This window comes from Camelina sativa, chromosome 6 (assembly GCF_000633955.1).
Source record: "Camelina sativa cultivar DH55 chromosome 6, Cs, whole genome shotgun sequence".
In the NCBI taxonomy this organism is placed as follows: Eukaryota; Viridiplantae; Streptophyta; class Magnoliopsida; order Brassicales; family Brassicaceae; genus Camelina; species Camelina sativa.
This window is the reverse complement of record NC_025690.1, coordinates 8,329,614-8,341,764: the sequence shown is the minus strand read 5'-3', so window position 1 is coordinate 8,341,764 and position 12,151 is coordinate 8,329,614. Positions and strand designations below refer to the sequence as shown.

At 45.2% G+C, this 12,151-nt stretch overlaps 1 protein-coding gene across 1 annotated transcript; it reads right to left on the bottom strand.

Moving 5' to 3' along the window:
- On the bottom strand, positions 1,305-1,766 carry LOC109133299 (ATP-dependent RNA helicase glh-4-like). Its single transcript, XM_019246297.1, has one exon. It carries the CDS (start codon positions 1,764-1,766, stop codon positions 1,305-1,307), a length of 462 nt encoding a protein of 153 aa, XP_019101842.1.

Below are 12,151 nucleotides of genomic sequence, written 5' to 3'. Positions count from 1 at the left end.
TTTTTTTTTTTTTTTTTTTTTTTTTTTTTTTTTTTTTTTTTTTTTTTTTTTTTTTTTTTTTAACATTGGTCCGCGCCTTTGGATTCTCCAACTTAAAGCTTCTCTTTCTTCAGCTTTTGTCTGTTTACTTCTTTTGGCTCTTTTATCTCTACGCCTTAGAGATTTTCACCCCTTTTTAGTTTCTTTAGCTCCACTTAGCTTTTCTCCTTGAATACCTTGAACTCTACCTTCGAATCTGATGACTTCCCGCCATACTTGGATCAATAAAAACCTTACTGGTTTCAAACGCCGCTCACGTCTGATCCTCCCTTGGTTGACCTTACGAGTCACTTAATTCCTTTCTGACTCCTTTTTCACATGGTTTGGTTTGACAACTCCTACTCACCACTTGCCATTTAGCATAACAATGCTTTCCTTTGCCCTTATATAGACACGCTCCTTCTTCGACTTCACTTAGCATAGAAATGCGTTCTCGTCATCCATTATCTTCTTGCACTCTCTTATGCATTTAGCTCTTGGATCATGCATTACTTTTGCACTCCTTTGCTCGCACTTAGTTCGATTCTCTCGACTTACTTTACCAATTTTCGATTGGTTTGCAATGCTCCCTTGCTCCTCCTATTTCTTAGGATTTGCCTTAACTCCTCTGTTCTCTCATTTCTTTCAATTCAAACCGACTCCTCTTTCTTGATCAAAACTTCTCAAAGTTTTCTTTATCTTCTTCTCTTTTGTCTAATCAAGCTCCGTGGTGTCTTATGTGAATCCTCATCGATAGCNGCGCGATAACAATGCAAGTTAATTATGTGAAAATAATCAACAATGCAACCTATAAAACTCAAGCAAATCAAGCAAGTAATTAAACAAGCAACGATTAGCAAGCAACACACAAACAACCACACAACACGGCTAAAGAACTCCACAGTACTTTTCACAATCACTGAAGAAAAAACACGAGTTCTACACCACCTAGCCGATAACTTACTAAGGGTTCAGATCCTAGGCAACACAACAAAGGTTAGCCCTAAAGGATTACAACAAAGGAAAACTATCCAACCCTTACACAACAACCAAAAGAACTTCCCTTTCTTACTCTTAACCACTCCACTGGTTCCTAAGCCTGGTACACACATCGCAGGTGCACACACACAACCTAGGCGGTTCATCAGGCGACAACTCAGCGGGAGACTTGGTTGCGGTAGAGGCGGCAGACAATGAGGTTCTAGCTCGGTTCGTCGAACTCTCTTCCACTTGATCAGTTTGCTCTAACGGGTTCTCTCCCGTTCCCACAAATTGACTGGATGGGTTCACATTTCCCGCACAACCCAGTATGGACAACGGTTGGAAAAGTGTCCACTTCCTCCACACTCAATACATCGCGTAGGCTCTGGGAATATAGGACGGTCTGGCCTAGCCCTCCAACAGTGATTGTTTAAGTGTCCCGGTTCTCCACAGGAATCACACGGGCTCCAATGCCTCATATGGCCTGGGTTCGGACAACGGTAAGAAAAGTGTCCCCGCATCCCACACCAATCACATTCGGCATTCTCCGGTGCCAACATACGCCTTAGCGACGTCCTCCAGCAATTTTGGGTCCAATGTCCCACTCCTTCGCACAACTCACAGTACGGCTTGTTCCTTATATGCATTTGGTTTGGATAAACCACTCTTTTCCGGGCAGTGGCTCTTACTCTCAGCCGGCCTCTCGGTTGGTAAGTCACTGACCGCGCCTCCAGATTCTCTCTTGCCTGAAACTCTTGGTAAGACATCCGCGGCTTCTTGGAACTACTTTCTCATTCCTCAAACCTTACTCTTTCTCGGTTCAATCTGCTTAACTCTTCCGGTCTATTGATCCCCAACACTGGATCTCTCGGTTCCCACTCCTGGTCCGCTCGTATCATTCGCAATCGCACAGCTCGGATAGGACTATTGGGTCTTGGTACAATTTGGTTGGGCACTACTTGGTCTGACATCACTCGACTTGATTCACCCTGGTTTCTCTCGTCTTGACTTGAACTAACTCTTGATCTCGCATCCTCTCCATGATCCATGCGGATCTTCCCTTCTCGGTCTCGGTCTCTTGGTATTGAGTTTTGGTCACGTCTTGGTTCCACTATAAAAGTCGGAATCCCCTCATCATCACTCGATATGACATCGATCACCTCCACGACTCTATCCCTTCTTGCCCTTGGTTCCTCGGACCTAGGGTCTCCATGGTCTGACCTCTCCTCCTCTTCAGCTTCCGGTACAATCAATGCACCATTCTCTTCATCTATTCTCTCCAGCAAGTGCAACTCATCCAACATCAGAAGGATCCTTGCAATCGTCTCCGGCCTCTCTTCCACTTGTCGCTCCGCACTAGTACTCCCGGTCTCGGGTGTTACCCCACTCCTACCAGCAGCAACATTACCTTCGGGAGTATACACGTCCGTCAAGAAATCTAGAATCCTCCCGACTGTATCCGGGTATTCCCTAATATGATCCTCCAGATTCGTATTATCACTTTGATCCTCCACCAGATCCAACAACAAGTTTTGTAACTGCTCGGCGAGCTCCACCTCTGCCTTTCCATGCTCTCCGACAGGAATTGTTTGAAACTTTCCTTGTGCGTCCATTCTAACTTAAAGACGACTTGGTTCTACAATCTCCAACACAATTGTATGATCATCCTGATATACCGCCACTTCCTCCGATTCATACGGACACTCGGACGGATCAGTCTCAACAGATACATTATCCTCATCCCCAAGCAAACTCCGATCCACACTCCATGTGTTCGGATTTATTGGTTCATGGTCACTCTCTGACTTCGTTGACAGATACCCATTGTGATGCTCACAACCCTCATGTCTGGGCCCCTCGTCTCTAGAACCATCCCCGCGGCCTGAATCACCTGAAGACATCTAAAGCCCACAAGAAACAAGGTGAGATACTTTGTATGGACTAAGTTTCACTTAAACTAGACAAGGAAACAACCGGATAGAAATTTTGTGTTCTTGCGAATCATTTACTCGATAAAACTTTGAAATGCACAAGTGCTCGCGGGTTCGAAAACACCGCTCTGATACCACCCGTTAGAGCAAACTGATCAAGTGGAAGAGAGTTCGACGAACCGAGCTGGAACCTCATTGTCTGCCGCCTCTACCGCAACTGAGTCTCCCGCTGAGCCGTCGCCTGATGAACTGCCTAGGTTGTGTGAGTGCACCTGCGAAGTGTGTACCAGGCTTAGGAACCAGTGAAGTGGTTAAGAGTAAGAAAGGGAAGTTCTTTTGGTCGTTGTGTAAGGGTTGGAAAGTTTTCCTTTGTTGTAATCCTTTAGGGCTAACCTTTGTTGTGTTGCCTAGGATCTGAACCCTTATTAAGTTATCGGCTAAGTGGTGTAGAACTCGTATGTTTTTTTTCAGTGATTGTGAAAAGTACTGTGGAGTTCTTTAGCCGTGTTGTGTGGTTGTTTGTGTGTTGCTTGCTAATCGTTGCTTGTTTAATTACTTGCTTGATTTGCTTGAGTTTTATAGGTTGCATTGTTGATTATTTTCATATAATTAACTTGCATTGTTATCGCGCGATCGATGAGGATTCACGTAAGGCACCACAAAGCTTGATCAGACAAAAGAGAAGAAGATCAAGAAAATTTGAGAGATTTTGATCAAGAAAGAGGAGTCGGTTTGAAGTGAAAGAAATGAGAGAACGGAGTAGTTAAGGCAAATCCTAAGAAATAGGAGGAGCAAGGGAGCATTGCAAACCAATCAAAATTGGTAAAGTAAGTCGAGAGAATCGAACTAAGTGCGAGCAAGGGAGTGCAAAAGTAATGCATGATCCAAGAGCTAAATGCATAAGAGAGTGCAAGAAGATAATGGATGGTGAGGACGCATTTCTACGTTACCGTTGTAACGCCCCCGAACCGCCGTATGGCCGGGCGGACCACGGACAGCACCGGGACGCTACTATGGGAACATTCATCGACGGTCCGGCCGAGTACAAGAACAAATCAAGACCCTTTTGGCCAGTCCATCGGTGAGGTTCCCAACCACACGGCCTATCCTTAAGGCTTTACAACCCTACAGACGTGCCGTGTGTTGAGCCGACTCGGACAAAGTCTATATCAGCACCACTCGCCCAATTAAAATAAAACCGATTACTTTGATTAAAAGAAAATCCATTACAACCGAATAAACAGAAGGTCTTAAAGTTTTGCACCAGGCCTACAACCAAAGTTTGATACAAAAAGAAAACATACTTGTATTTTACAATAGACACCAAAACAAAACTACTATGGTTTTCCTATCGTTCACCACGGCCTCTAGTTCCCTCTAGGGTTACCTGCAGCACAAAAATTTATCCTAAGTAATCTAGGATTACTTAGTGAGCTCAGGGTTCCTGCAGAGAGTTAGTCCCCAACTCTATAACCCCAACAACAAACAACATGCACGCAAGCATACAACAACCACAACAACCAGAGATAGCATGCGGAAGACAATGAGCTAAACAAATAAGCTATCATGCAATTCTCTCTAACATGCATAAACATGCATCAACAACAACACATAACTTGTACTAAAACACGCAAGTTTTAAACAAGTTTATTTTTAGGGCCCGATATGCTTCCTCTCCTTCTCCCCATTTAGAACAACCGCGTTACAGCCAGAAAGGCATGCAACCGGACTTCTCTCAAGTTACACCGTCGTGTAAACAGCCTCGGCCAGGGTAGCGAACCCAGTAACCTCCAAGCTCTTCGTAACCAACCCTACAACACACGCACATGGGTTACATGTCGCGGTTGCATGTGGTACGGAATAGGAAGGACATCCATACCAAGTCTTACCATGCTTAGCCGGAATTTCACACGGACAAATGCATTAAGACTTCACCAATTTTGATACTTGAAATTTTCATGGCTCTTAAGCTCATAATTTCACAAGTATCATAACATGTTACCACCCTGGTCATTAGAACATTTCGAACTAACAACCAGTGTAACCTCACCGCGCTTGTGTTTAAACAAGAAAATCACAAAGACATTCAAGTAAACATGCAACAACAATAACCATGCAATTCGCGTACTAAATGGTGGTATTTACTCCCCCATTTAAACCGGTAAAACATTCAACACAACCATCATGCAATCCCCGTACTAAATGGTGGTCTTTACTCCCCCATCTAAACCGGTAAAACATGCAACACAACAATCATGCAATCCGCGAACTAAATGGTGATATTTACCCCATTTAAATCGGTAAACATGCAACTAAATAAACATGCATATCCGCCCAGAGACCGACGGACAGACGGAGAGGACTATCCGAACCATAGAGGATATGATCCGACTATGTGCGTTGGAGTGGTCTACAGATTGGGAAGGGAATCTGCCATTGGTTGAATTCGCATATAACAATAGTTATCACTCCAGCATTGGCATGTCGCCATTTGAGGCGATGTACGAGAGACCTTGTCGAACACCTTTGTGTTGGACTGAAGTTGGGGAAAGGACGAGTTTTAATCACAAGTTGATTGATGAGACCACGGAGAAAGTCAAGTTTATTCAGGAGTGTATGAAGAAGGCTCAGGATCGCCAGAAAAAGTACGCCGATCGAAAAAGGCGGGAAGTGGAATTTGAAGTTGGAGATATGGTGTACTTGAAGGTAACACCGCAAAAGGGCAAGTATCGATTTGGTAAAGTGGTAAAGCTTGCAGTAAGGTTCATAGGACCGTATCGGATTGAGCAAAGAGTCGGAGAAGTAGCCTACCGGCTAACCATGCCCGAGGTTATGCGACTACATAAAGTCTTCCATGTTTCGCAACTACGGAAGCACATACCAGATACTAACATGATTGTGCCCGAGCCCATCGAGGAGTTGGAGTCGAACCTCACGTATCCCGAAGGACCTTTTGGGATAGGGCAGAGAAGAACGCGGAAGTTGAAGAACAGAAATATTCCGCAAATCCAAGTATTTTGGGGAAGGCAGAACCGCAAAGTTATTACTTGGGAAGATGAGGATAGGATTCGCACCAGATATCCTCAGCTGTTCATTAGAGAAGATGAAGTAAGGCCATCGGAACCTTATGGAATTCGGGACGAATTCTATTAAGGGGGGGAGAATGTAATGACCCTCGCCAAGGGGTAAAATCCAGAATGAAAATCCTTGGGCCAAGGACGTGCATTGGACACGAATGGGAAGGAAAGGAGGAGAGTAGCGGAATTACAGAAGTAATGTCCGAGAAATTCTGGACGGATCGGGAAATGGCCGATGGTACCGTATACCATGTACCATGTACCAAGTGCCGTACCGTACGTATGTTAACGGACGGACATAGCGGACGAACGCCGAACGGTTTATGAAGCGTATGGACGTCGACTAAGGGCAGAAGAGGATCCACTAAGAGAAGTGATTATTTTAATCAAAGTGGAATCTCCACTAAGATTATTTTAATCAAAGTGGAGTTTAGTGGGAGATTATTTAAATCTTGAAGAGATAATGGGATTTAGTGGCCAAGTGTTGATGTTAGAAGCTCACACTTGTGAACTCGCATGCACTAAGAGGAGGAGAAGAACTCGCATACATTGGTTGCTTCCACCGCCCAAAATTCTCTATTTAAAGGACCTCACTTCTCTCATTTTCGCACAAAGTTACAAGGGGTAAGGAGAGACTTTGAGAGAAAGAGTGAGCGAGAGAAAGAAGAGAAAAGGTGGCGAGTTGTTAAGGAGAAGAAGAGAGAGTTCAAGACAAGACTATCGACCGCAAGTTGAAACGATAAGGAAATTGTTTTCAAACCAAGGAATGGATCAGGGTGTGCCGTGAGAAGAACTCAACAAAGGAGGCCGATCATCGCCAGTTTACTGTGAGTTCAGTTCCCAAAGCCCATGCCTTCCCTGTCATCTCCTCCCACAGCGGTTAGAGTGACTAAATACACGTTCTCCTCTTCAAACGATCTCCCAACTCTCAACGACGAACCGTCCTATGACCACCCGTTGTAACGCCCCCAAACCGTCCTATGACCATGCAGGCCATCGGACAGCCATGGGACACCACGATGGGAATTGCACTGGGTCGATCCGGTCGAGGGACGGAAGCTGCAGACTTCCCGACCAGTCCTTCTTAGTACAACTCCACCCGCAACCGAGACTACTTAGACTTTGCAACCCTTGCGGCCTGGTGCGTTGTGTCAGTCCGGACAAGACCGAGTATCGTTCGCAACTTGCCATGCTTTCTCAAAACAACGATTGTATGTTACTTCAATAGTTTATTACATTGAAAATAAATCATTAAAGCAATATACAAAGATAGTCGGATATTCTTTCATGAAAATATAGGGTTTTACAATAAACACATGAAAAACCCTATCCGGTACCCTAACGTTTGCTCCAGCTCTAGACTCACTTAGGCTTCCCTGCAAGACCAAAAATAATATCATGAGTAATCTAAGATTACTCAGTGAGCCTGGGTACCCCTTGATCCTAAACAGGATTCTACTTCCCATCCCGACTACCCCAGCAAGTAAAACAAACAAGCAAGGCAAGTCATCAAAGCTACACAACAGAAGCTATAGTGGAAGCACAACAAAACACACAACAAGCGAGTGAGGTTAGATCCACACGACTCAACTGAGACGATCTAGACTCGCAAACCACAGAAAAGACGACTAAAGGAACAAGGACCTCTTGGACACTTTAGACTCTTAACTCCAACACAACATGTAAGGACAACTAGAATAGTACAAGGGACTCTTGACTCATCCTAGACTCTTTCACCTAGGGCCCTTCGATATTCTGTTCCGTTCCTCCTCACTACCCATGCTGAAACCTCCCCGGTAACCAGCATGAGCTCCCATGCTGAAACCACCCAGGTAACCAGCATGAGATCCACCAAAGTTACATCGTCATGTAACGGTCACGCTAATAGCTAGTTAGCCGTGACGGTATCTCGCGTAAGTGATCTTCGAGAACTTCTTGCACGATACACACACATCTTCGGAACCAGAACTATCGACTACACATCCACTAGCTAAGACTCAAGAATTGAATTCAAGAGACTTTGCTACAAACACTTACTACCGCTGCACTCAAGAAAGTCGAGCCAACAAGCAAGAACATTCATGCGGTAGAACATGCATTAATCAACAAGAACAAGAATGAAAATTCAAGGATTTTAAGATTAAACCATATACATGTAACCAACTCAAATCGCTTAGACAAATCACTTGTCTATCCGCATGCAAACAATATGATTTAACCACGTAAATCTCAATCAAACGCGCATGCAACTAGTTCGATTTAACACTTAAAATCATTAAGTTTACTTAGCATCAAGCTAACCTCAACCGAAAATTATGAAATAAAAATTGCAACCAACTTCACCTCCTCTTATGCATGCAACCGATTTATTAAGCAAAACAATGCTAATAAAACAAATCGCTAAGTCTCAACATGCATGCAATCCTCTTAACCAAATTGTACCAAGACCCAATAGTCCTATCCGAGCTGTGCCATTGCGAATGATACGAGCGGACCAGGAGTGGGAACCGAGAGATCCAGTGTTGAGGATCGATAGACCGGAAGAGTTAAGGAGATTGAACCGAGAAAGAGTAAGGTTTGAGGAAGGAGAATGTAGTTCCAAGAAGCCGCGGATGTCTTACCAAGAGTTTCAGGCAAGAGAGAATCCGGAGACGCGGTCAGTGACTTACCAACATAGAGGCCGACTGAGAGTAAGAGCCACTGCCCGGAAAAGAGTGGTTTATCCAAACCAAGTGCATTTAAGGAACCAGCCGTACTGTGAGTTGTGCGAAGTAGTGGGACATTGGACCGAGACATACTAGAACGGACAGTACAGACCAAGTTGTACCCGAGGGACCAGTACGGTCTAAGAGATGTACCGGAAGGGACAGGGAGGACCCGAGAGAGGAGATCGGGAGATGGCCGATGGTACCATGTACCATGTACCACGTACCATGTACCATGTACCGTGTACCGTGTATTGTACGAGACGTACGTACGAACGGACGGACGCACCAGACGATTGCCGAGAGGACCGATAGTGTCCAAGGAACCGTGAGGATTGTCCGAGTATGACCGAGAACGTCCTAGCAATGACCGAAGGGTAAACGGACTTGATCACCGGACGAAGGACGAGAGAAGGGGAAGGAACTAAGGGTTGTGTCGTGAGAAATTGGCCAATCAAATTGCATGCACACATGTAGAGAGAATTTTGGTGTTTGTGATGGAATGTCGCGAGCTGATTGGGAGGTGAAACACACGCGCCACATGCAGCTAAGGAGGAAGACACTTGTCAAAATCCACTAAGGAGTAGAGAGGAGGAGTCTCGCATATAAATAAGGAGTTTGCGAGTTTAATTGAGAAGTTTTCTCATTTTCTCCCAAGCTTTTCAACTCCCTCTTGCCCTTGGTTCCTCGGACCTAGGGTCTCCATGGTCTGACCTCTCCTCTTCTTTAGCTTCCGGTACAATCAATGCACCATTCTCTTCATCTACTCTCTCCGGCAAGTTNAAACCAAGTGCATTTAAGGAACCAGCCGTACTGTGAGTTGTGCGAAGTAGTGGGACATTGGACCGAGACATACTAGAACGGACAGTACAGACCAAGTTGTACCCGAGGGACCAGTACGGTCTAAGAGATGTACCGGAAGGGACAGGGAGGACCCGAGAGAGGAGATCGGGAGATGGCCGATGGTACCATGTACCATGTACCACGTACCATGTACCATGTACCGTGTACCATGTATTGTACGAGACGTACGTACGAACGGACGGACGCACCAGACGATTGCCGAGAGGACCGATAGTGTCCAAGGAACCGTGAGGATTGTCCGAGTATGACCGAGAACGTCCTAGCAATGACCGAAGGGTAAACGGACTTGATCACCGGACGAAGGACGAGAGAAGGGGAAGGAACTAAGGGTTGTGTCGTGAGAAATTGGCCAATCAAATTGCATGCACACATGTAGAGAGAATTTTGGTGTTTGTGATGGAATGTCGCGAGCTGATTGGGAGGTGAAACACACGCGCCACATGCAGCTAAGGAGGAAGACACTTGTCAAAATCCACTAAGGAGTAGAGAGGAGGAGTCTCGCATATAAATAAGGAGTTTGCGAGTTTAATTGAGAAGTTTTCTCATTTTCTCCCAAGCTTTTCAACTCCCTCTTGCCCTTGGTTCCTCGGACCTAGGGTCTCCATGGTCTGACCTCTCCTCTTCTTTAGGTTCCGGTACAATCAATGCACCATTCTCTTCATCTACTCTCTCCGGCAAGTTCAACTCATCCAACATCAGAAGGATCCTTGCAATCGTCTCCGGCCTCTCTTCCACTGGTCGCTCCGCACTGGTACTCCCGGTCTTGGGTGTTACCCCACTCCTACCAGCAGCAACATTACCTTCGGGAGTATACACGTCCGTCAAGAAATCTAGAATCCTCCCGACTGTATCCGGGTATTCCCTCATATGATCCTCCAGATTCGTATTATCACTTTGATCCTCCACCAGATCCAACAACAAGTTTTGTAACTGCTCGGCGAGCTCCACCTCTGCCTTTCCATGCTCTCCAACAGGAATTGTTTGAAACTTTCCTTGTGCGTCCATTCTAACTTGAAGGCGACTTGGTTCTCCAATCTCCAACACAATTGTATGATCATCCTGATCTACCGCCACTTCCTCCGATTCATCCGGACACTCGAACGGATCAGTCTCAATAGATACATTATCCTCATCCCCAAGCAAACTCCGATCCACACTCCAAGTGTTCGGATTTATTGGTTCATGGTCACTCTCTGACTCCATCAACAGATACCCATTGTGATGCTCACAACCCTCATGTCTCCGCCCCTCGTCTCTAGAACCATCCCTGCGGCCTGAATCACCTGAAGACATCTAAAGCCCACAAGAAACAAGGTGAGATACTTAGTATGGACTAAGGTTCACTTAAACTAGACAAGCAAACAACTGGATAGAAATTTTGTGTTCTTGCGACTCATTTACTCGATAAAACTTTGAAATGCACATGTGCTCGCGGGTTCAAAAACACCGCTCTGATACCACCCGTTGTAACGCCCCCGAACTGTCCTATGACCATGCAGGCCATCGGACAGCCACGGGACGCCACGATGGGAATTGCACTGGGTCGATCTGGTCGAGGGACGGAAGCTGCAGACTTCCCGACCAGTCCTTCCTAGTATAACTCCACCCGCAACCGAGACTACTTAGGCTTTGCAACCCTTGCGGCCTGGTGCGTTGTGTCGGTCCGGACAAGACCGAGTATCGTTCGCAACTTGCCATGCTTTCTCAAAAAAAACCGAATATATTACTTCAATAGTTTATTACATTGAAAATAAATCATTAAAGCAATATACAAAGATAGTCAGATACTCTTTCATGAAAATATAGGGTTTTACAATAAACACATGAAAAACCCTATCCGGTACCCTAACGTTTGCTCCAGCTCTAGACTCACTTAGGCTTCCCTGCAAGACCAAAAATAATATCATGAGTAATCTAAGATTACTCAGTGAGCCTGGGTACCTCTTGATCCTATACAGGATTCTACTTCCCATCCCGACTACCCCAGCAAGTAAAACAAACAAGCAAGACAAGTCATCAAAGCTACACAACAGAAGCTATAGCGGAAGCACAACAAAACACACAACAAGCGAGTGAGGTTAGATCCACACGACTCAACTGCCATCTTCCGATCAATCTTAAAGCTTTGACCGTACATCCGGCCACTCCGGCCTTGGCTCGGTCATCCTCCGGTCCGTATATTTTTCCTCGAACTTCCCTTCGGCCATTCTTCTTTGTTTTTCCTCCTCTTCCTTTTTAAGTCTTTTCCTGGCCATTTCCTCGAACTTTTATTTTGAGATTTTTGCCCTTAGCGACGGTCATTACATTCTCCCCCCCTTATAAGAATTCGTCCCCGAATTCTCCAACCATCTCCTTCTTCTCTTGGGATGTTGTTACTCCTTGTCATCTTCTCTTGGCTTTCCTCATTGCCATAGATGTACTCCATTCAAAATTTGCTCTACTTACACCATTCGCTGATGCTTTTGGAAGACTTCTTCATCTCCAACAACCACTTGGTTCCCCATAATGTTCCAACTCTTCAAACACTTAAGCTTTATCTTTTTTTTTTTTTTTTTTTTTTTTTTTTTTTTTTTTT